At 45.2% G+C, this 26,126-nt stretch overlaps 1 protein-coding gene across 1 annotated transcript in view; it reads right to left on the bottom strand.

The window, feature by feature from the left end:
• Positions 1-18,394: 18,394 nt before the first annotated feature.
• TNFRSF11A (TNF receptor superfamily member 11a) overlaps positions 18,395-26,126 on the bottom strand; it is a 62,558-nt gene continuing 54,826 nt past the window's right edge. The window contains exon 11 of the mRNA XM_017867120.1: positions 18,395-19,133. Coding sequence (XP_017722609.1) covers positions 18,850-19,133 — 284 coding nt within the window. The 3' untranslated portion in view covers positions 18,395-18,849. The remainder of the gene's footprint in view (positions 19,134-26,126) is intronic.

The raw sequence follows: 26,126 nt of genomic DNA, 5'->3' as shown, positions 1-26,126 counted from the left end.
TTGTTTCTGACTCTGATCCTCTGTGCTCCAACTCTGACTCCAGCCATAGGTGGAGTGAAGTTTGGGGCCCCACCTGCTGGGTGCTCACATCCCTCACCCCAGGCTGACTTTGCCTTCATCTTTGCCTTGGGACTTCCCTGACACTGCAGAGATTTGGAGGCCACGGGAGCTCATGCTAAACAGATGACACAGGCACAGCCAGAAACCTGCAGGGAGTTGGCCGGGCGCGGTGGCTCATGCCTATAATCCCAGCACTTTGGGAGGCCGAGGTGGGCAGATCACGAGGTCAGGAGATTGAGACCATCCTGGCGAACACGGTGAGACCCTGTCTCTACTAAAAATACAAAAAATTAGCCGGGTGTGGTGGCGGGCGCCTGTAGTCCCAGCTACTCGGGAGGCTGAGGCAGGAGAATGGCGTGAACCTGGGAAGTGGAGCTTGCAGTGAGCTGAGATTGCGCCACTGCACTCCAGCCTGGGCGACAGAGTGAGACTCTGTCTCACAAAAAAAAAAAAAAAAAAAAAAAAAAAAAAAGAATAAAAAAAAAAAAAAACAAAAAAAAAAGAAGAAGAAGAAAAAAGAGAAACCTGCAGGGAGTTAATTCCCTACTGGGCAACCTCTACCGGTGGGACACGGAACTCTACCTATCTTGTGGGTGGACAGTTCTGATGCAGAATCTTCGTGCTTCTGCGGAAGGTCCTGGGGGATCAAGTGCTCGATGCTCTGCTGTCGCACTGGTGTTCCCTCTGCCCTGATTTCACACTCCCTGGTCCTCCACTCCACTTCCCAAGAAAACTCCTGCCCAGAAGACCTTGTCTCCGTCTTAACTGAGGTGTGAGCAGAGTGTCATAGAATGAATTGTGTCCTCCCAAAATTCATATGTTGAACTCCTACCCTCCATTGTCATTGGATTTGAAGATAGGGCTTTAGGGAGGTAATTTACTTTAAATGAGGCCACATGGGTGGGATCTTAGTCCAATAGGTCTGGTGTCCTCATAAGCAGAGGAGGAGACACAGTCGGAGTGTATGCACACAGAGACAAGGCCGCGTGAGGACACAGCGGGAAGGTGGCCGCCTGCAGGCCAGGAAGATGGCCCGCACCAGGAATGGATCCTGACAGCATCTTGATCTTGGTATTTTGTTATGGTAGCCCGAGAAGACTAATACACAAGGTTTAGGCAAATTATGAAGAATAGTGTGGTACACTAGGGGACCCTGGGGTCAGTGGGGACATTACCACCCGTCATGCGAGAGGCCAGGATGAGAGAGGCGAGTGGAACCTGGACACAGAGAAGCTGGGAGAAGCGAGATGAGAGCTGTGATCTTTAACCACAGCTGACCTGCGGGAGGAAGCTGGCAGAATCCAGGCCCTGGCCTCCCTCTCTCCCTCCTGTCTCCTGCTACGGCCTCCTAGTGGCACAACCAGAAACCAGAGTGCAGAGGGTCCTGATGGTGTGGTCCATTGTACGTCAGCTTCGGCCCAGAGCAGGGCAGACAGAGAAGGACGCAGTGTGGATTCAGAGGGCAAACCTGAGACTTGCAGAACAAACACGGGACCACAGCAGAAACCCCACTGTCCTAGTGGGATCCTCTTTTGTCTGAATCTTTTTAAATTCTGGAGGGAGTAGCAGATCTTTGCAGTCAGAGCTGGGTACCCAAATGTATTAGTTTTTTAGGGCTGCTGTAACAAGCTAAAAAAAACTGGGTTTCTCACAGTTTAGGAGGCTCAAAGTCCAAAATCAAGGTGTTGGCCTGGCCATGCTCTCTTTGAAGGCTCTAGGGAGCATCCTCCCGTGCCTGTTCCAAGCTGCTGGTGGTTGCCGGCCACCCTTGGCCCTACTTGGCATGTGACTACATCAATCTCGTTTCTGCCTCTGTCTTCACATAGCTGTCATCCCTCTGTGTGTCTTCCTCTCCTTATGAGGACATCATTCAATTTAGGGCCCATACTAATCCAGTATGACCTCATCTTAACTTGACTATACCTACAAACATTCTATTTCAAAATAAGGTCACGCTCACAGGTGCCAGGGCTAGGACTTCAACCTATTTTTTTGGGAGGGGACACAATTTAACCACAATACCCTTGGCCCGGGGCAGTGGCTCACACCTGTATTCCCAGCACTTTGGGAAGTCCAGGTGGGCAGATTACTTGAAGCCAGAAGTTCGAGACCAGCCTGGCCAACATAGCAAAACCCCGCCTCTCCTAAAAATACAAAAATTAGCTGGGCATGGTGGTGGGTGCCTGTAATCCAAGCTACTTGGGAGGCTGAAGCAGGAGAATCGCTAGGACCCGGTAGGAGGTTGCAGTGAGCCGGGATCGTGCCACTGCACTCCAATCTGGGCAACAGAGGGAGACCCTGTCTCCAAAACAAACAAAACCAACACGACCCCCAGACACCCATGGTGGGCTATATGTCTGGGAAAAGATTTTCTTTGGCAGGGATTGAGGAAAGGGACTTGGAGTCCTAAGACTGGATCCTGAAATCCTTGAAATCCTGGGAATTGGGGAAAAGTCACCCCAAATTCCAAAGCTTCAGTGGTTCTCTGCTGTGCTGATTTTCAGCTAGAAACTAGAATTCACCTTTGGGAGCAGACCATTCTTTTGCTTTGAGAAAAATACATGATTGCCCTTTTGTTTATGCAAAGTGAAGCAACTATTCTGTTCTGAATGATGGTGGCTCAAAGGGACCTGTGTGATAATCTCAAAGTTGATCTTCACGAGTGGCAAGTTTGCATCTTGCAGACTGTTTCAGGGGAAGGAGTTGGGCCTCATTTCCAAGTAGGGTAAACATGGCTTCAAGTACATTCCCATTGCTTGTGGTGGAGATGGGAGAAGTGGGCGATGGACGGAAGTTACAGGCCCTGAAATTTGGAGCCGAGCTGAAGGCTAAGGAGAGATCTACCCTGAAACTCACAGTAGTATGCTGAAACGAGCTGTGTGGACTTGTAAGAGCCGATTGTAAAATTTTCAGGAATTTTCAAGCTGGTTGATAAACATGGCCATTATTTAAAACTAAATTATAGGCTGGGTGTGGCAACTCACGCCTATAATCCCAGAACTTTGGGAGGCCGAGGCAGGAGGATTGCTTGAGGCCAGGAGTTCAAGACCAGCCTGGGTGAGAGAGCGAGTCCCTGTTTCTACAAAAAATTCAAAAAGAATGACTGATGGTGGGCTCAGGGATGGTGGTGGCACATGCCTACTTGAAAGGCTGAGGCAGGAGGATTCCTTGAACTCAGGAGTTGGAGGCTGCAGTGAGCCATGGTTGCATCACTGCACCCCAACTTGGGTGACAGAGTGAGACCTTGTCTCTAAAAAAAAAAATTAAAATTAAATTATATAAGTTTACAATTAAATAAATTATATTAAAAACAGAGGTCATAAATACTCAGAGCTCATTGCTTGATAATTATTTTACTACATTTTCTCTCATCAGTGCTCTTGAGGTCTATTGCACCAGCGGGAGGAAAATACAATATAAACATGTGCTATTGTGCATCTCTTTCCAACTCCATTCAATAACATCACAGCCAGGAGCTTGAAATCTACCCTGGCAGGAGCGTTTACATCACAGGAATTACAAACGCTAGGGCTCAGCCCCTCCAGCAGGTGGCTAAATGTTTACCGGCACCCCACGGCCAGACAGAGATGCTGCTGACTCTAGAGTTGTGGGCTGTCCAATGCTGTTTGCCTTTTTTGTGCTGGGAAAGGGTAAACAGGAAGTGGGGTGTGAATCAGCATGGAAGAGCACAGCAGCCTGGAGAAGCAGGTGACAAGGTGGCAAGGGTGAAGTAGGGAAGGTGGAACACAGCCCAGCCTGACAGGATTAACACTGCTGATGATTTATAGACCACGGAGGCTCCGTGATGGCAACTGAGCACTTTTGACTCAACTCTGTACCAAGGGCCCCAGAATAAAAAAAGAACCTGTAAACACGACTTGAAGAGTCTAAGAAACAGCCTGAGAATGGGACCCAAGTCAGCACTGGGTTTCTTGTCCTCCCACAGGAAGGGGGCTCCACCTGTTGTCTCCAGGGAGACTGATAAGGTCTAAAGTCTGGAGAATCAACACAGTCTCTTCTCTAGGCTTTCTCTAATACCAGAGTATGCCCAGGGGATGTTCTCCAAGGGGAGTGCCATTCATAGCCTCTCGTCAAGTTACGTGTCCACAAAATAAATAGCTCATGAACTGGGGCTCCACAAAACACACTTTGGAAAGTTCTGCATTAGACACCTGGGCATCATGCAAATCTACCCAGCCAGCCCAGCACTTTCCAGCCCTATTCCAGTGCAGTGATCCATAAAGAAGGAAGTGCCTGTTATTTTCTCACACATGGCTATGCTCAAATGGACCCCACCCTTAGAACACTTCCTCATCACTCCACCATCCCCCAAAATGGGAAGAACTCTTTTTTGAATAATTTAATAATGAAGAGCAAACTTCAGAACATTGACATCACCATCATGTGTCCAGAAAGCATCAATGAGGCCTAGGCTGCTAGATTTAGCAAATAAAACTACAGGATGCCCAGTTAAGTTCAAATTTAGGATAAGCAAAGGATAACTGTTAGTATATATGTAGGTCCTATGCAATATTTGAGACATATAAATACTGAGAAAGTACTTGCTCTTTGAGAATTTAACTGAGCATCTTGGATTTTCTTGGCAACGCTGGTGAGGGTAGGATTTTTAAGGAATGCTGTCAGGTCTTTGGGGAGGCTATTCTGGGGTAGTGGGAAGAGAACAAGCTTTGGAGTCAGGGCTGGAGGGACTTTGAGTTTGGCCGCTACAATAGCAACATGAACGAGTTGCTTAACCTCTCTGACCTCCAGTTTCCCCAGCTATAAGTAATTGTGGGAGATCATATCTCCTTCATAAGAGGGCTGATAGGATTAAATTTGAAAACTCATGAAACAGACTCTAGCGCAATGATCATCACGTAGTAAAGTTTAACTATTGTTAGTCCCATTCTCTCCTCACACTGTTCTCTTTTATTTGGTGTCAGTCGTTGAGTACACAAATAATTTCGCTGGAATCCTGAAGGCTATAGTGAATAGTACTGCCTCCTGCAAAGTTTTCGTCTTTTACCTTTCTGTTTCTATGGGGCTGCAGTAGTTCCCAATTAAGGACCTAAATTACAGCTTCTCATTCTTCCCTGCACAGCCCTCAGGCTTGAGGACCTCAAGAGAGACATCTAGAAGCCGTTCTAGGGAAACTAAGACCATAGCCCCTGGCCTACCTGATAATTCAAACATTCAACAATGCTACTAAGGACAGTTAGCAAAAGCCTGCACAAAAGGCTCTGTGTTTTGTTTGTAAAGTGCTGAGTTTACAAATAGTGTTGACTTGGCTTGTGAACCACTGCTGGGCAACAGGCCAAAGAGGGCAGAAGAGTCCTGCCCCAAGTGGCTCTCCTCCTCTGTGTCTTCCGCTGTCACACTGTTGCTGAACACATTTTATTTTCAGTTTCCTAGGCTAATGAAGAACTGTAAAACTGAAGCTCCGAACACGGTGAACACCTCAAGCTGTGAGTATTAGTCTTTATATTGGCTTACGTAATTATTTTTGTAACAGTGTTACTTCTCTAATCGTGTTCCATTTGGACCAAAGCTAATTGTTTAAAATTAGTTTGTAGCATGTTTGGACTGAGTAGAAAACAAAGTCATTTGGCTTGGGCAGTGAAGGGAGTTATAGGGAAATTGGGGGCAACGCAGTATTCTAAATCGGTTGTGCGTCATTCTGAAAGTAGGTAATCCATATGCATTATGTAGACCAATAACTTTTAAACAACCATTTCCTGGAAGAGAAATGAGAACAGTGCAAGGCTGCCATTGTTCCAATTATGGCTTTGCTTTTTCCCAGAGTACAGGAATCTTTACATTCATTGCAAAACAGCATTAAGGAAGTGGAAAGCTTTCTTTTAATGACAATGCAACCTCATTTGAATGTTTAAAAACACTTCTTGAACACAGAACCAATTGCTATCCTACCTACTGCTTTGGTATCAAGGATGTTGATTGTAAAAGTCTTAATTAACTAATAAGACAGAAAAAGTCATCATGTAAGAGTGCAATTACCCAGAAGAATACTTTATCTCATTATTAACTTCTTCGGATGGATCTAAAACCTATAGAAGCTGTGCTTTTAGGAAAACAAACAAATAAAACAAACTTCTTATCATTAGCAACTATTTTAAACTGCTTTGAGAGTCAGTCTGTGGCCAACATCAAAAGCCGGGGGGGATGCGGAGCCATTGGCTCTTCCATGCATTGCTGTGTCGTAAACACACATGCTGTGGTCTGAATGTCCGTGTCTTCCCAAATTCATATGTTGAAACCTAATCACCAAGAAGATGGTATTAGGAGGTGGGGCCATGAGGTGGGAGGAGCCCTCATGAATGGAATTAGTGTCCTCACAAAAAAGGCCCAGAGAGCTGTGGTGCCCTTCTGCCATGTGAGGGTACAGCAGGACTTTGCCAGTCTGCAACCCAGGAGAGGGCTCTCACCACAACTTGGCCAGGCTGGCACCCTGATTTTGAACTTAGCCTCCGGAATTGTGGGAAATACATTTCTACTGTTTGTAAGCCACCTAGCCTGTGGTATTTTGTTATAGCAGCTGCAACAGACTAAGACACTTACACAGTCCAGCAGTCCCACTCCTATGTACTCACCCAAGAGAAGTGAAAACTCACGTCCAAAAAGCTCTGTCACTACAGAAACCCACAGTGAGTGTTGACAGCAGTTTTATTCATAGTTTCTCAAAACCAGAAACAATCTAACTGTCACTCAACTGGTGAATGGATAAACAAATTCTAATACAACAAGGCAAAAAAAAAAAAAAACTATTCAACAATAAAAAGGAACGAGCAAGTGATACATGCAAAAACATGCCATTATGCTAAGTGAAAGAAGCCAGACCCAAACAACTACATACTGTGTGATTCCATTTATGTGACATTCTGGGAAAGGCAAAGCTGTAGGGATAGAGAACAGATGAGTTGTTGCCAGGCGGCTCAGGTGGGGAAGACAATTGACTACAAAGGAGCGGGAAGGAACATTTTACAGTGATGGAGATGGTCTATGTCATGATTGTGTTGGTGGTTGCATGACTATGTGCATTTGTCAGAATTCACAGAACTGTAGATGTAAAAAGGTGAACCTTCCTGCATGTAAATGATACTGACTCAATAAAGTGATGCATTTTAAAATGAGTCATTTTGTGACTCTCTGAGTATGCTGCTGTTGAATAACCTTTCATTAAAACTCTTAATGGAAATGAGCATGGGGAAGGTGGCCAAGTGGAGCAAAGGGGGAGTGACTCCTTGCTCTTTAAATAACTAGCCCAGGTGCTACGCTCTAGCTGCTTTTCTCTGTCTGAGAAGGAAACAGAAGTGGCTTGGGTGACAGGGCCTATGACTGACTGTAGTGTTCTTGAAGAACAGTGGCCACCATCTGTCCCTCTTGGTGAATGTCCTCTAGTCCATGGACACCTGCTCATTGTCCACACCATCCATGGATGCTCAGACATGGTGTGTCTGGGTTTGTATTTGTATTTGTTTGCTCAGCTTTAAAGATCTCTCAGCCATATCATGATGGTGATTTCATTATTTATGATGAACATATGGTCATGAACACAGATCCACAGGGCCCTGCAGCGTACACCCAATAGGATGCAATAATGGACAAACGCCCATCAGCTACTTTGGGCTGCCCATCCTTCTGACATTGCACACATATCTGCACTTGCTCTAGGTGCTAAAAAAGGATAACCACTGTCATCTTATCACAGAAAGAAATCTCTTTGGGGGCATAGTGCCAACAAATTACAATCTAAGGATGTAATGTTAGAGTTCCGCAGAGAAACAGAACCATAGAGAGAAAGACAGAGAGAGAGAGGTAGATATATAGATAGATGTGTGTATATATATATATACACACACATACAAATATATGTATATATAGAAATATACATATATAGATATATTTTATATGTGTTACATATGTATATGTATATGTAATATATAATACATTGTATTAGTCAGGTTTCTCTAGAGGGACAGAACTAATAGGATAGACATATATATAAAAGGAGTTTATTAAGTATTAACTCACCTGATCACAAGGTCCGGTCCTATAACAGGCCATCTGCAAGCTGAGGAGCAAGGAGAGCCAGTCCAAGTCCCAAAACTGAAGAACTTGGAGTCCAATGTCCAAGGGCAGGAAGCGTCCAGCACGGGAGAAAGATGTAGGCTGGGAGGCTAGGCCAGTCTAGTCTTTTCCTGTTTTTCTGCCTGCTTTATATTCTAGCTGTGCTGGCAGCTGATTAGATGGTGTCCACCCAGATAAAGGCTGGGTCTGCCTTTCCCAGTCCATTGACTCAAATGTTAATCTCCTTTGGCAACACCCTCACAGACACACCCAGGATCAATACTTTGTCTCCTTCAACCCAATCAAGTTGACACTCAGTATTAACCATCACATATATAGAGAGATTGATTGAGTTATTCATTATAAGGAATTGGTTCATGCAATTATGGAGGCCAAGAGGCCCTATGATCTATTGCAAGTTGGAGATCTGTTGTCTGGAAAGCTGTTGGTGTAGTTCAAAGCCTTCAGAACCAGAGGGCTGATGGTATAAGCTTCAGTCCAAGTCTGAAGTCCTGAGAACAAGGTGCACTGAGGGTAAGACAGGATCCGTGGATGCCCCAGCTCAAGCTGTCGGGCAGAGAGGAAAATTCAACCTTTCTCTGTCTTTTTATTCTATTTGGCCCTCAACCAATTGGATGATGCCTGCACACTGGTGAAGGTGGGTCTTCTTTACTCTGTCTACTGATTCAAATGTGTGTCTCTTCATAGAGGCAGAAATAATGTTTAACCAGATATCTGGACATCCTGTGGCTTAGTCATATTTATACATAAAGTTAACCATCATAGATATAAAGTTTTCAATGCAAAGTTCTAGGATTTATTATTTAATTTGGGACTAAATTTGATTTTAATGAAAATATTTGTGGTATGTAGAAAGTATATCCATCACTGACTCTGCCTATCCAAATCAGTTTAACTCTAGTGTATAGCATTTTGTTACAGCTGAAAGCAGAATGTCTTGGAGGAAGCAAAAATTACTAGATATAAACATGACCACCTATCCACAAAGTCATCCTAACCATGGGCAGGTCTTGAACTCCTGATCTCAAGCCATCTGCCCACTTCTGCCTCCCAAAGTGTTGGAATTACAGGTGTGAGCCACCGCACCCAGCCAGTTTCATTTTCCTTGACTGCCTAAGGCATTGTCAGAGGTTCTTATTTTTCCTGCTCCCTTTGGGAACCCAGATATGAGCACAAGTTCTTGATCTTGTAGCTCATGATTTTGCTTTTCTTGAAGGAATTTCTAAACAATCTCATATTTCAATCTACCATGGGCTGTTGCTTCATCACAGGGTATTGCCTTGGGCTCACCTGTATGAAATCGCTTCTTCAGTGTTGTTTCCCTTCGCTTGCCTTATGAGTTCTGCTCTGAAATCTCTCCTTTGGACATAGTGGCCTTGTCTGGACTTTGGTCAGCATGTGAAAATGCAGTAAGGAAGTTGGGATGATAAAAAGGCAATGAGGTTTAAGGGTGTTTCTGAGGCTTCAGGGCCTGTCACTTGCATTCATTCATTCAGCACATGTTTCCTGAGCATCCACATATACCAGGCATCATGCTACCTTCTGGATACAGTGGGGTGTGTGTGTGTGTGTGTGTGTGTGTGTGTGTGTGTGTGTGTGTGTGTGTGGTGTGTGTGGTGATGGTGGTGGTGAGACAGCTACTATTCAAATTCTAAAATAAATTTATCACTACAAGCTGGAATACTGCCACAAAGGATAAGTTCCAGCATCTCTAAACACCCTTAACAAGGGGACCAGTCTGGTCTCAGGGAGAAAGGGCAGTTAGGAAATGCTGCCCTGAGGAAGTACTCTTTGAACTGAGATGTGAATTGGATTTAACCCAGGGAAAAACCAGGAAGAATGCTGCAGTCAGAGAAAACCACCTGTGCAAAGCCCCCAAGGCAGGCAGTGTGTGCACTGGAGAGACCAGTGCAGCTGGAGGTGGGGAGAGTAGCATGAGATGAGGCTGGAGAGTGGGGAGCCATGAGAACCATCTGAAAACCTTTGGTCTCTATTCCACGAACAATGGAGAGCCGTGAAGTTTTAAGTGAAGGCTGATGAAATTCGATTGGAGTTTTATATTTTCAAGAGTACCTGCTCTTGGGAGGGCTGGTGGGGGTAAGGTTCACAATGCCCTGATTCCTTTTTTCCCAACGTTTGCCTGTCTCTGGCATAGTTGGCTTCACTAGCTGCAAGTATAAACACAGTCACAGTTCATCATTTTTCCAATTAATATTAATAGCTGCTCCCATATTAATATTAATATTAATATTAATAGGAGCTCCCATATGTCTAACTGCTCACATTTGAAGCCTCCCCCACTGGTCATCCATGAACCCCAAGGTCTTACTTGGTCCAAAGCAGACACATTCTCTTTCCAAATGCCCCAGAGAGGGTAAGGAAGGCTAGTGACTTCACTAGGTAGGTCCCTGTCTCCCACCTCGGTCATGGCCTCTGCTCACGATTGGGCACTGGTCCCACGCATACAAATACTCCCCTCGGTGGTAGACAAGTATTTGTCTATCCCCACCGAGGGGAGGCTTGGGCTTCAGAGTTAAAATCAGACCTCCCTCACTCACATACCCTGCCTTTGTCTCCAGAGCTGAGTCAGAGGCGGCTGGATGTGCAGGAGCATCCGCCTGTCCAGCCCCAAATCTCCCCCACAAAACTTCCACGTCAGGCCATCAGCCCAGGTGCACCTTTAGCACCCTGGGTGTCCTTTCCTGCTGGGGAATCTCGATCCTTCAGAGAAGTTCCCAGTTGTTGACCCTCTTGGGGCCTTTCTTGTCATCCAGCACAGGCTCTGTGGACTAAGGGACAACTGCAGAGGCATGTTCATTGTGCTCTGGTCACAACAGATATTTACCATGTGATATTTACCAGACCAACACAACCAACTGGACTTAAACATTGATGTGATTAAACAACCTTCTCCATGCCAACAAAATCTGTCCCGGGGATGCTTGCTCTCTCCCTTGTCAGACAGAGAGGATGATGGCATTTGCCCTGTTTTTATTTTTTCCATCACCCAGCACTCATTATAATATTCTCCTTAATATATAAAATAATCAGAATATATCAATAGAAAGACATTTCACGGGCTGGGCGCGGTGGCTCACGCCTGTAATCCCAGCACTTTGGGAGGCCGAGGTGGTGAATCACGAGGTCAGGAGATCGAGAACATCCTGGCCAACAGGGTGAAACCCTGTCTCTACTAAAAATACAAAACTTAGCTGGGTGTGGTGGCACGTGACCGTAGTCCCAGCTACTCGGGAGACTGAGGCAGGAGAATCGCTTGAACATGGGTGGCAGAGGTTGCAGTGAGTTGAGATCACACCACTGCACTCTAGCCTGGCAACAGGGCAAGACTCTGTCTCAAAAAAAAAAAAAAAAGAAAGAAAAAGAAAGCTATTTTACAGTTTCCCAACCAATAAAACACATTTATATCAGCATGTGTGTTACAAAACTCAGTTTCCATGGGAGAATGGGCCCCTAGGAGGGTGACTGCTGCATTCCATAAGGATACAGGACAATTTTAGGACATGGCAGCTCAGCACTGGGCCCTGACATTGGGAGTCGCACTGTGTAAATGTGGAACCATTTACCCTGAATAAACACTACTGGTGTACATCTCCTGAAACACAATTTTTTTTAAAAACGAAAAATTATGTCTTCATTTTTTGCTAATCATAACAAATACTTACAGAAATGCTCTAAAAGTTTTAAACACGCATATTCCAGTTTCCAGAATATATAAAGAACTTTCAAAACTCACTAAGAAAACAATTAAAAACAAACAATCCCAGTGCTTTGGAGGCCAGAGTGGGAGGATTGCTTGAGGTCAGGAGTTTGAAACCAGCCTGGATAACATAGCAAGACCCTCTCACTACAGAAAAATTAAAAAGTTAGCTGGGTATGGTGGCACATGTCTAGGCCAAGCTATCCAGGAGTCTGAGGTAGGAGAATCATTTGAGCCTGGGAAATCGAGGCTGCAGTGAGTTGTGATCACACCACTGCACTCCAGCCATGATGACAGAGCGAGACCCTGTCTCACAAAAAGAAAGAAAAACATGAGCAAAAGATTTGAACATACTTTACTAAATAAGATATAAAGATAGCCAAATAAGCACATAAGAAGGTAGTCACAGACTTCAAATGAAAGCCACAGTGAGATGCTATACACCTATAAGAATGGCAAACATTAAAGCAAACCAGCAAATAACTGACGATACCAAATGCTGGTGAGGATGTGGAGCAACTAGAACTCTCATGCATTGCTGATGGGAATGCAAAATGGTACAGACACTTTAGAAAACAGTTTTGCAGTTTCTTACAAACTGGTATTTACCATACAATCCCATAATCCCACTCCTAGATATTCACCCAAGAGAAGTGAAAGCACACACGAGTTTTTATAGCAGCTTTATTTGTAATCTCCTCAAATAGGAAAGAACCCACATGTTGGTGAATAAACTGCAGTACATCCATACAGTGGACTACTACTCAGAAATAAAAAGGAACTACTGGTGTACCCACCGATGGATCTCAAGGACGTTATGTGGAAAGAAGCCAGACTCAAATGGCTGTGTGCTGTGTAACTCTGTTTACACGACAAATTGGAAAAGGTGAAACTATGGGAAGAGAGAACAGATAATGGTTGCCAGGGGCTGGGGTGGTGGGGAAGGGATTAACTAAAAAGGGAAATGGGAACTTTGGGATGTTGAAATATTCTATATCTTGACTGTGATGGCGGTGGTTACACAACTATGTATTTTTGTTAAAACTCATAAAACTATATATCTAAAAAGGGTGAATTTTACTGTATACAACAAACTCAATAGACCTGATGTAAAAAATGTTTATTTTTCCACTGACAGAGTAAATATTTAGAGAAAGCTCTTCTAAGAACTTTAAACATTTATTGTAGTGGTTTCTTTGCCATTGAAGGAGAGAGGCTATAAAAGCCAATAAAAATGAATTTGCTTCTTCATTTCAGTGTAAGATGTTTTACTGCTGCTGCTTAAATGGAGATCGTCTGTAAGAGCCTCATCATAAGAATGTCGTTTTTCTCACGACTTAAAGTCTGTGCGGCCTTTGTTTCCTGGGCTACCCCTGCCCATGAGAGCCTGGGCAAGAGTGAAAGCTTTCACTGGACTCCAGTGCCCTCCTGAAGGCGCCTGGACCTATAATGCCACCTCCTCTGAGCTGGTGGTCAATTTGTTATTCTTCCTAAACGGGGAGAGGCACCAGGAACACCAAGAGAAACCAGCTCACATAGCCTTTCAACCTTCACACCCGGCTGTTCTTCATGCCCTACGTATTGGGCTACAAGAGAAAGGCCCACTGATGCCCATTTTAATCATAGTCTTTTAAGACAGTATAACGTGAAGTTATATTGGGTAAGTCTACTTCCCTCAGTGTGTCATGTCAGAAGATGACAACTTTTGGGTCAACCATCGCAGTCCTGTCAACTGTCTATGGAGAAGGTGCGTCCCTCCGACCTAGTTGCAAAGAGTGGGAAGGTGTTCCAGGTGGGCAGCAGAGCTTGGTTATAGTTATGTGGTCCAACGTGATGACTGAGATGACTCCTGTGCCCAGGAATGAACAAGTGTTAGACACAGGGAGGGAAAGTGGTGTAGGTCGGTCAGATCCCTACTACTGGAATCTTCTAGGAACTGCCAGTGAGTCCTTGGTTGTGTCTCATCCCACATCATCCTCACACCAGCACTAAAGACTAATATTAGTACCTTCTGTTTACACACGTTGAAAACAAGGCTAAGAAGTGATGTAGCTGCACGAGGTAAGTCCACAAGTCGCAGCGCTGAGTCATGAACCAGGTCTGTCTGCAAAACGTCTGCATTTTCCATCACACAGGGAGGAGGGTAGTGTCACCAGCTCCTTGGTTAGTATGAAGATCTGGTAACAGGCCTGTAATTTTGTCATTTTAACTTTTATACTATTGGTAATCTTAAAGATTTTTTTAAAGCATTCCTCTATGCCAGTTTTATGAATGGGATCAAGGAAAGAGATGTTAGCCTAGCATGAGTTTCAGTCCCACCCTGGGGTCAGGATAACTGGGGTAAGAGGGAGGTAGGAAGAGAGAAAACTGGACTCACAGCTGTGCAGAGCCATGCGGGTGTGTCAGGAGGAGCAGCAAGTCTTGTGGGTGTGCCTGCCCACTGGGATATTTATTCGATCCTCCTCTTCGTTGAAACCTTGGGGGACACAGGGTTGTTTTGCTGCAGTAGGCAGTTCTGCAGTGGGGCAGCCACGGGGGTGTCCAGGATGGCTCCCCCTGCACCGCTCGGCTTGGCTTCAGTGATGCCACCTAGACCCTGCCTGGGCTCACTGCTGGCACCGCCACTGCCTAATGTCAGGTCCCGCCTCTTCTCTGGCAAAGCTTTAGTGGTTGTAAGACTTCACCAGCAGGGCTCTAGGGGTGAGGAATTCCACAGACAGCCCCTTTCCAGAAGCCTCCTCTGGTGCTTGGAGCAGAGCATTGTCTCATCTTCTCTGCTCCGAACCCTCCAGCACTCCTCATCTCCTTTCCCAGGTGCTCAGGGCCCTGCCACTAAAAGCACACTCAATAAACATGACGACTTATCAACAGAGTGTTCAGGGCTTTGAATGCTTTGTCTCCTCTTCCAAAAGCGGGTTATGCAACTTGTGCCCAGCGCGCCCCAAAGCAGATGCACAAGACTCACATGCCATCAGAGACTGTCAAAGAGCAAACAACTCAAAACTACGTTTCTTCCACCAAAGACAGCACCTTTGCTCAAGCTCACCCTTGTATAATCATAACAAGATTCTGTTTGTTGAGCTGGGGTGGAGGGTGAACACCAGATCTTTTATCTGTTTATATGCAGGTTCCTCTACCCCAAGGTATCTCACCAGTTTTCTTGATTTTAGAAGTTGTCACTTTTCAATTTTCTGTGCCAAAGGAATGCGGAAATAGTACAGTGGGCTCAGTTCCCAAATCACCTATATTTGGCTCTGGAAGGAATTTTGACACAGCACTGAAATATGAATGTGGGAGTCCCTCCCATTGTGGGAATCTACAGTGCTGTGCATTAAGAGAATTCAATCACCAGAGAAGGAACTACTCACTGGTTAGGGGCTGGGCCATGTTCCTCTTTTGTTCCCAGATGCACTCTTCCCTGCAGCACTTTACTCCACGCAGTGCCCTGTGGTGGACAGATGGCAATGGGGCCATCTTCCCCTCCGTGTGTCCACCCCCTACCCTGTCATTTTGCAACACTTCCCATGGGGGGATGGGCTGTTCCCCCATCCCTTGGATCTGGGCTGCCTTTGTGACCTGCTTTGGCCCACAGAATGTGGCAGAAGTGACAGTGTCCCAGTACAAGCCTAGGCCTCAGGAAGCCTGGCAGGTTTCTGCTTGTTCTCAGGCTCAACACCACCATGAGAGCATGCCCAGCTGGGCAGCTGGAAGCATGGGGGACAGGTGGAGAGCACACAGCCTGGCCCAGCCAACCAGCTGGGTCATTGTAAATGGGTAAGCAAACCATGCCGGGTGGGACCAGACCTGAAGAACCACCCAAGCTGATCCAACCCATAGAATTGGGAGCTAAATAAGTGGTGGTTTTTGTTTTTGTTTTGTTTTTACACTGGAGTGCACTGGCCCAATCAAAGCTCACAGTAGCCTTGAACCCCTGGGTCCAAGCATCCTCCTGCCTCAGCCTCCTGAGTAGCCGGGACTGCAGGTGCGCACCACCATGCCCAGATAAGTTTTGTATTTTTTGTAGAGATGAGGTCTCACTCTGTTGTCCAGTTTGATCTCTAACTACTGTCCTAAAGGGATCCTCCTGCCTTGGCCTCCCAAAGCACTGGGAGGCATGAACCACTGTGCCTGGCCAATGGTGACTACTTTAAGCCACTAAGTCTTGGGGTGGTTACACTGAAAGAATCCCATTTTCCCCACCACATGAAGGTTCTGATCTACCACATTCAAACTCATCTTGAGAAATGCATTCTTCCTTCTGGCAGCTGAGTAAAATGTGAGTAGGAAACATGATACTCCCATTTCTGTTTCAACTCTTTCACTGGGTATCCAGGCTGTATTTTAAGAAATTTTTGTGAAATCAACAGCATGTATATTATCAAAGCAATTATTTTCTGTCCCTTGTCTATGGTCCAGGGAACCTGCAATAAGATACAAATGAGCGGTTGACACCATACCATAGAGATTAGGAATAAGCATATCATAGAGATTAGGAATAAGCATATCATAGAGATTAGGAATAAGCATACCATAGAGATTAGGAATAAGCATATCATAGAGATGAGCAATAAGCTGGATCATGATTTTACAGTGAGCCTGGTTTTAGCAAGCCATAAAAAGGATTTTATGGTCAAATATAAGTTTAATGTAATCTCTTTATCATGTTCCCCCAATAACTGTTCATTATTGCTTCATTTTGTTTACACTTGGCACATACATCTCTATAGTACACACAGACTTATATTTTCTATACACTTCTTAGCATATAGTTGCCTTTGAATCAATACAGAATTAGTAGGGATCAGTGCAGGAAAGAATATTACCTTTTTCTGAAAGTAGAGTCTTACATATTTATATAGCACCTTTGATTTAAGGAGCTCAAGATACTTTAACATTCACTGTAGCATCCTTCTGGTATCTCTGGGTAGGGAAACTATTATAAATTATCATTATTGCCTTTTTATAGAAGGAAAAAATAAAAGCAAAGAAAGGCGAAGTGCTCAGTGAGATGACAGTCACAGCAGAAACTCGGGTTTTCAGCTCATCGGTCTACTTTGTGAACTGTAACTGTAATATATTCCATATCAAAAGGTATAATGGTCTCCTCAATTTGTATAACATCTCCCTGTGGATGATGTTAAGTAAAAGGGCAGGAATGATGGTAAATTCCCACCAACAGATCCTCCTGGTTGTGCAGTTATTTCCTGCAGTTCTTTATGTTGGCTAAGGAGCCTCATAAATGACAGAACTGTCCTGTGCTTCTCCATTGAAAATCCTAATTGACCGCTACCACCCCAGTATTTCCAGCAGGAGGGAAAAACCAGTGATCCATAGTCATGCTCTTCAGCTGGGCATTTGTGGCCAATAAAGTCTGGGCAGTGACCACTATTAGTGCTTTCTTTTATAACCTACCAGATGTACAAAATTAATTTTAACTTGCCTGCGTATTTTTGCTTTTCTCCAGTATTTGCAGGGAACCAGTGCTCACTGAGTAACAAAAGATAAAACCACCCAGGGAATTTCCTTCCATCTGGACCATCTTCTAGGTTTCTCACAAGGGAGATGATGCCAAGAGAAAGACACCTTTAGGATAAGAAGTTTTCTTAAATTCACAACATGTGGATTTGGCTTTAAATTTAAATGCATTGGAAAATGGAATGTTTTCCACTTCTACAAGGCCAACCTACAGATGCACGATTATGTACAAATAAAAGAGGATCCATTTATGCTATTCTTATCTAGACAAAGAAAATGCAAATTAAAATTTCAACTTTATTCTTCCTTGAACTTCCCTGGCCCTTTCTTTCCAGGAGCCCCATGTCCTGTTCGTTTTCTCCATCTTTTCCAGAGAGACCTCTAGAACAAGAATGCCAAGCTGCAGCAACTTGGAGTTTTAGAAATTTGGTTACCAAGTACCTTAGTGCCTCTGCCAGCGTGGATAAATTAACCACCTAGGGGGTAAGGTCACATACTGAGCTTAGTTCTGCTTAAGGACCGACACAAACTTAAAAACATTCAGGAGAAAAAAAAATAGGGTTTCCTTGTTTCTTTCTTTTAGAAAACGAGAATACAGAACATTTTCAGAATATAGAAGTCCCACCACATGTTCCCAGCAACTGTCTCCGGGCCTCGCATGTTTAGCCTTTTCCCTAAAGTGCTTACAATGAACACAAACCGGGAAAGCCATCTCCAAAACACTGTGACTTCGAAGGGGCACAAAAGAAAATATGTAAAGCAGGCCAGCGTGCGGGCTCACGCCTGTAATCCCAGTACTTTGGGAGGCCGAGGCTGGAGCACTGCTTTAGCTGGGGAGTTTGAGAACAGCCTGGGTAACATGGTGGGACCCTGTCTCGGTGCGGGGGAGGGGGAGAATCTGGGCATGGCATGCAGCTGTGATCCCAGCTACTCCGGAGGTTGAGGTGGGAGGATCACTTGGATTGCTTGAGCCCAGGAGTTAGAGGCTGCACGGGGCTATGATCGCACCACTGCACTCCAACCTGGGCCACAGCCAGGTTGCCAAAAAAACAAAACAAAACAAAAAAACAAAACAAAACAAAACAAAAAAACGCAAAAGAAAGAGACCCTCACCTTTAGGATAATTTTGAGAAAACCTTTAAATTAAAAAAGAGGGGAAAAGGTATCAAGAAAAGTTATGAAAAGGAATACAAATATGGGGGGAAAACACAGACCGCCCCCTCCACAGAACAGGATAGTCATAAAAATAGCTGTCATAGTGCCACAAATTACTGCTGCGAGTTTGAGGGGCGGCAGGGGAGGCATCTGCCCCAGCGCAGGGGAGCTGCTGAGCATCCGTGGGCATGGGGAGAGTCCTCATCAATTCACTTCCTGAAAAGTCCATTTCCTGGAGGGCAAGGTGGGCGGAGAATGCCTGGTGGTCTTCCTCGACTGTACCGATCGATCCCTGGGTGGTCGGCGCTGGTCGGCGCTGGGGCCATGGGGGGCGCTCAAGCCTTGGCCCCGCCCTCCTCCTGCACCGGCCGCGAGGCCTTCTCCGGCTCCCGCAGCCCCTCGGGGCCGCCGCACGGGTCCGGGAAGCGCGGGCCGTTCCCCGCGAAGGAGTCGCGGCGCGCCAGGGTCTCCTCCTGCACCGGGCGGCCCACAGGCTCCGCCGCCGCCGCCGCGCCCTCCTGCGAGGTCTGGCTGACGTAGACCACAATGATGTCGCCCTTGAAGTTCATCACCTGCCCGCTGGAGATGAACGTGGAGTTACTGTTTCCAGTCACATTTCCTGCGGGGAGAGGAAGGGAGAACACGGGGAGGCTGAGTCAGCGCCCGGAGGACGGGTCTCCCGAGAGGAAGGTTCCGGGGAGTGGAGGGCAGCTTTCCGGCTTCCCACAGCCCCGGGCCACAGGGAACCACACTGTCACCCTCCAGGCCCACTGAGGTGCAGGAGGGCGGGGCAGAGAAGAGAGGAGGAGAAGAGAAAAAAGACAAAAGAAGTAAAGAGAAGAGGCGGGAGAGGAAACGAGGAGAAAAAGGAGTGGAAGAGGTAGGAGGGAAGGGGGAGGAGAGGGGGAGGAAGAGGAGAGGGCGAGTAAGAAGAGGAGAGGAAAGAAAGGGTAGAGGAAGGAAGAGGAAGGAGAGAGGAAGAGGAAGGAAGAGGAAGGAGAGAGGAAGAGGAAGGGGGAGGAGGAGGAGGAAAGGAAGAGGAGGAGGAGGAGAAGAGGAACAGGAAAGTGGGGGAGAAGAAGAGATGAGAAATGAGCAAGCCTAGGGGCAGACTCATGCTTTACCATTTGCCTGTGATGTGGGACTCTGGGATACTGGCAAGAGAGCACACCAGGATTACAGAATCACAGACAAGATTCAGATGTTACAAAAGAGTGTGTGTGTGTGTGTCTGTGTTTTCTTTTTTTTTTTTTTTTTTGAGACGGAGTCTAGCTCTGTCGCCCAGGCTGGAGTGCAGTGGCCGGATCTCGGCTCACTGCAAGCTCCGCCTCCCGGGTTTACGCCATTCTCCTGCCTCAGCCTCCCGAGTAGCTGGGACTACAGGCGCCCGCCACCTCGCCCGGCTAGTTTTTTTTTGTATTTTTTAGTAGAGACGGGGTTTCACCGGGTTAGCCAACACAGAACAAGCACAGCTAAGGGAGGAGACCTCAGTCTGCTCTCCTCTCTGGACTCACATCTGAGGCCCTGTCACCCTGCGTGCCTTGGTTCCTCGTGGTCCCTAACAGCTCAGCCCTGGAGGATCATGGGGCCATATGGGCTCAGCTTTCAGTAGAGATTAATCAGTTTCCTTAACATTAAAAAAAAATTACTTCCGGAAACAAAGGAGATTCACAAAACTAAAATGGAAAAAAAAAGTCCTATAAATCACTTTTCCCTTCTGAACTCTGAAGGGTGTTTTGTCCCTAGGGGGTTCTATCATCATTTCTTTGTGGGTGACTAGATGTGGCCAGTCTTTAAGCAACGGACCTTTTGAAAAACAGAAAGCCCAACAAATGTTAGGAAACTTGCTAGCTCTTATGATTCTTCCATTTTAAAGACAGAAATTTCCTAAACTTTGGTCTAGGAAAGTACCACAAACCAAGCAGATCTAGAAATGCCCCAACACTCAGCATCACAAACAGAATCCTTCCATTTGATCAAGGGCCAGGAATGTCAGAATGGCTCCTCATGATTCACTACCTTTTTCTTCTCCATTGTGACTCAGCTTAGTAATAATTCATACGAATAAAATGAAGTTTTTGTTACCACTCCATATGAGAGTTTCCTCAAATTTGGAAGGCATGTTTTGAATGGCCTGACTAAAATACCGATAGGCATGTAGGAAATTCCTTTGAGGAGCCTTCCCCTGACCCACTGGGTACCTCTAGAGAAGCCAAGACCAAACCACAAGGAAAAGCCCATGAAAACACAAGGATTTCAAGTATGAGCAACAAATCCAAAGTCCTAGAAGGAGGTCTGTGCCTCATGCTGTTTCTCCCATAGGCAGTTGTGTGGGATGTCCTCCAAGATGGGCAGTGGCAGGACTTGTCTAAGAACCCTCAATGGGGGAGGCCTGCTGGCATTCCTGTTTGCCACCTACCCAGCACATTCTCCACCCCCTCTCCACACACTGCCAGGCACACAGCGTACTCCAGTGAGGGTCTACTCACCACTGTATCTATGCCCTTCTGCTCCCACCACTTACCACATTCCTTCTCAAGTCTGTTGTCACCAGATAAACTCGTCAGGAAATTTAATTAAATATTAGGTAAAGCAGTGAAATATTAGTGAGAAAAAATGGGAAATGTTTCTATAAAAACTAAAATGAATGCTTTGCAAGGACCCAAATAAAAGTGAGTTACTGAAAAACACGCGCATGCACACACACACACACACAAACAAAATGAAACCACCACCACAAACTGTTCAACTGGTGTGGTGGTGTAGGCAAGGAAACTATGAAAAAAGACAAAGGAAGGACTTCTGGTTTCAAAATGGCGGCACAGAAACAAGCTGGTTCCACTCCCCCCACAGAAAACCAAAGCAAAATATACAGCACTGACATTATCACTCAAAATATTCTAGAACACAAATATGACAATGAGACAGTTCCCAGGGCCACAGAGAAGTGAGAAAGGAAGGAAAAGAACAGGAAAAGGAAATAGTAAAAGTCCAGAAGGATTTTGCTTTCAAATATCTGTAACTTCTCATTTCACACTGAAGAAATAGAAACTGGAAATTAGGTGGTATGGTTAATGTAAAAAGGGCTCAGGAGGCCGGGCATGGTGGCTCACCCCTGTAATCCCAGCACTTTGGGAGACCAAGGCAGGTAGATCACCTGAGGTCAGGAGTTCAAGACCAGCCTGGCCAACACAGTAAAACCTCGTCGCTACTAAAAATCCAATCCCAGCTACTCAAGAGGGTGAGGTAGGAGAATTGCTTGAATCCGAGAGGCGGAGGTTGCAGTGAGCCAAGATCATGCCACTGCACTCCAGCCTGGGTGACAAGAGCAAGATTCCGTCTCAAAAAAAAAAGGTGGGGGGCTCAGGAAACTGTAATCAGCCAGTACATACAGCCTTATACTAAAACATAATTGGTGTGTAAATATAAGGTATATGTTTTAAGTAAAAAAAAATTTAAGATATGAACTTGTAAGATGACATTTTAAAGTAACTCAGCAACTGCTGACCAAGTGCTGATAAAAAGGTTTCTACCGTAGCAGCAACAGAAGAAGTAGACATAGCAACACAGTTAAGTCTTCCTATTTGAGAAATCACTACTTCGTTAATAGAAAAGGTGAAAGTGAAAAATAAAAAGTACATGGAATGGGACATTCAATTAAAAAAATGTACATATAATGAAAATTCTGATTAAAAACATACCATGTTTATTTAATAACATAAGCAATTTAAAGTTGCTTAGACGTATGATTATTCTTGACCTAGTTCCTCTAGGTTTAATATACACCATGACACAAACAGATACATCTATGAAGAGGATAAAGAAGAGATGAGATTAGATGCAAAACCATCCATCATGAGGTGTTCTCACTACATCATCATTGCTGCTGGTTCTGTTGGTTTTCAGTATCATGTGAAACTACACAGAGGGAATCTCCAGCCACTGCATGATTGATTTATGGTTTTGAATTTGATCTCATCTCTTCTTTATCTTCCTCACTGATTTATCTGCTTATGTCATGGTATATATTATTTCTCTACCATTTTAAATTTTATTTTTCAACAAATCAACATGAATCCATTGTTGTTTAGTTTTTTCTTGTGAGAACCTTTGATGAGTCTGAACCCAGGTAAAACCTATGGTTTGTGTAAAGTCTTTCATCTTGAGAATTTCATTCCATGCCATTGCTCCATGGCAAACAGTATCTTTGATACTGATAACCTAAATATTCTGTAGGACCTATATTCATTTTTGTTTTCTTTTTTCAGATGGACCTCAAACCCTTTTGCCTAAGTAAAATATCTAAACATTTCAGAATCCTTTGTTTCATGGACTGAACCAAGAATATTATTGTTGGGGGACTGAGTGCGGTGGCTCACACCTGTAACCCTGGCACTTTGGGAGGCCAAAGTGGGCGAGTGCTTAAGCCCAGGAGTTGGAGACCAGATGGGCAACATGGCAAAACCCTGCCTCTATGAAAAATACAAAAAAGTTAGTTGGCTGTGGTGGCACATGCCTGTAGTCACAGCTACTTGGGAGGCTGAGGTGGAAGGATCACCTGAGCCCAGAGATGCTGAGGCTCCAGTGATCTGTGATTGGGCCACTGCACTCCAGCCTGGACAACAGAGTGACCCCCCCATCTCAAAAAAAAAAACAAAAGAGTATTATTTTTGGAAGGCCATGAGGCTTGTGGAAGGACAAAAACTAGGCCTTTAAATTCCTGACCATTGGCTGGGTGCGGTGGCTCACGCCTGTAATCCCAGCACTTTGGGAGGCTGAGGCGGGCGGATCACGAGGTCAGGAGATCGAGACCATCCTGGCTAACACAGTGAAACCCCATCTCTACTAAAATACAAAAAATTAGCCAGGTGTGGTGGCGGGCACCTGTAGTCCCAGCTACTCAGGAGGCTGAGGCAAGAGAATGGCATGAACCTGGGAGGCGTAGCTTGCAGTGAGCCGAGATTGGGCCGCTGCACTCCAGCCTGGGTGACAGAGCGAGACTCTGTCTTGAAAAAAAAAAAAAGAAAGAAAAAATTCCTGACCGTTAAGATGTAAAGGACAGTTACCTAGGAAGATTAAGGAGATTCTGAAACAAGTTTATTCTTCAAGTGTTTCTTTAATGAAGCTACAATTAATGACAAAAACAACCTTCGGTCAAGTCCATCCATGGTGACTCTTGTGAGATATAGTAAACTGATAGAGACTAAACTGTTTTTAAAAAGTTATACTGATCTGCCAATCACAATACGTGGCAATTCTTAAGTGGCAGCAGAGTGGTCTCCATGGGCCTGTGCAGCTGCACAAGGCCTTATGCTCTGAAGAGCTCCACCCTGGGTTAAATGCTTTATTGTCATCATGAAATTCTTACTAATTTTTGCAAAAGGGGGAAATTTTTCATTTTCACTGGGCTATGCCAGTTATGTCACCAGTCCTGAAGGCGTGGGCAGCTCTTAGGAGCACTACTCTGGGAACTTTCCCCATTGAGGCTATAATCTAGCACTACCATTTTCGGAAGTAACATCTTATGAGTTGGACATTTTTCAATATTCCAGAAGTGTTTGCTAATCAGATTTTCTCTACTAATTTTCTCTATTACAACTCAGTAGAACTGAGCTGCAGAAGTCATCCACTTATGCTTCTGAAATCCCAATCCTGTGACATGTTTTCCTATGTTCAAGCCACCCACCACTCGCTGTGAAACACCGACTTTCTGATGGAAAACTAGGGCCTGTCCTTTGCGGATGGGTCTACTGATTGTACCAACTGGATCTTGAATGCTTTACCTACAATTTCGAGTTTCGGGTTCTTTTTTTTTTTTTTTTTTTTTTTTGAGATGGAGTCTCGCTCTGTCGCCCAGGCTGGAGTACAGTGGCCGGATCTCAGCTCACTGCAAGCTCTGCCTCCCGGGTTCACGCCATTCTCTTGCCTCAGCCTCCCGAGTAGCTGGGACTACAGGCGCCTGCCACATCGCCCGGCTAGTTTTTTGTATTTTTTAGTAGAGACGGGGTTTCACCATGTTAGCCAGGATGGTCTTGATCTCCTGACCTCGTGATCCGCCCGTCTCGGCCTCCCAAAGTGCTGGGATTACAGGCTTGAGCCACCGCGCCCGGCCTAGTTTCGGGTTCTTTAACGTGGAATGAGAACCAAAAGTCACTTGCCAAAAAGCAATCTAAATGCAGAAGCCTTCTAGAGTTTTCTTCCTTCCACCTTTCACAGTTGTCTCATTCACCTCAACTTCAATACCACTAAGGTTTTTTAGCAATTCATTCCCCGAATCATCCCAACATTCAATAGTTTTCACAGAAATAATCATGATTATCAAACCCATTTTTTTTCTTGCCAGTTAACATAATAGTTAACGTTTTAAATGACAAGATCAGCTCACACTCCCAGAATTGGAAGCACCTATGGACTTCAGAAAACATGGCCATGCAGCAGGTGGGAGCAGAGGGGTCTTGGTATTCTAGAGTGACTCACGAATTGTGAATAATCAGTGTGCTCTGGGCTTCAGTCAGCTTCCTGGGTGGGTGTGGGTTAATCTGTGGGTTGAGTGGAGATAGTTTGAGTACCTACTATAATAATAACAGTAACAGAAGCAACACTCTCCATGCAGAATTGACTAAGTACTCTCTCCAGGCCAGGTTGGCTGCATCACAAACACCCGCTTGCAGGTGCTCTGCATGTGAGCACGCCAGGTTTCTCTGCTTGGTTTTTTTCCCCTCTACTGACTGACACTGTTTCAAGAATGAAAACTGCCGAACAGCTTTCTTTTTCCATGGCGTGTCATAATCCAGATTCACCGGAAAGCAAACTAATGACATCAATGTCATCGTGGCGTTTCAGTCTCTGAAGAGCAGAGGTGAATAAGTGGTGACTAAAGGGATGGTCACCCTGAATGCCCATCAGGGTGATGGTCAGGTAATGGCTGCCTGAATTCAGGAGGGGCAGAAATGTGGGGCAGAGGAGAGAACAGGGGTCTAGAAGCTCTCGGGTCTTGTCCTGAGACTTGGCCCTCACCAGTGGTGAGAGCTTGGGACAAACCACCTAGCTCTCCCGATCTGAATCAAGCTGTGCTGGCCTGGCGGCGTGCGGCATGCAACCGCGTAGCACAAGCACATGTTAGTAATACGCATTTGTTAAATAAATGAACAAATGGGCACATGAATATCCAGTAGGATAGCATAAGGGTCAAACAAGACGATAGATTTGAAACTGCTAGGGAAACAGCAAAGAAGCAGTCATAGGTGCAAAGGTGGCATTCCTCCTCCCAGAAAGTAATATCAGTGCTCACAGAACTCCCAAGGACACAGAGATTCATGAAATACACTGAATAGTAGTATTATCTTTCCATCCCTGTCTTGCTAGAGGATCTCAACGTGTCTTGAAGACTGAAAGGGCACTTTCTCTGGAAATCTAACCAACTTCTGTTTGCTCTGCCGAAGTCCTCAATCATTATGATTGTCTTCGGTTAGAACACTCATCTATGTAATTCTACACTAAACCCCACAGTCTCATTTCTCATCACGCAAGTCTGCTGTGAGTTGAATGTAGCACCAGAGTAGATCAAGGCTTAGAATTAGTTGGTAATATCCTTATCTAATAAGATACCTCA

The sequence above is a fragment of the Rhinopithecus bieti genome, unplaced genomic scaffold, assembly GCF_001698545.2.
Source record: "Rhinopithecus bieti isolate Rb0 unplaced genomic scaffold, ASM169854v2 scaffold_2554, whole genome shotgun sequence".
Taxonomy (NCBI): Eukaryota; Metazoa; Chordata; class Mammalia; order Primates; family Cercopithecidae; genus Rhinopithecus; species Rhinopithecus bieti.
The sequence above is the reverse complement of the archived record's forward strand: the minus strand, read 5'-3'. Positions and strand labels throughout refer to the sequence as shown.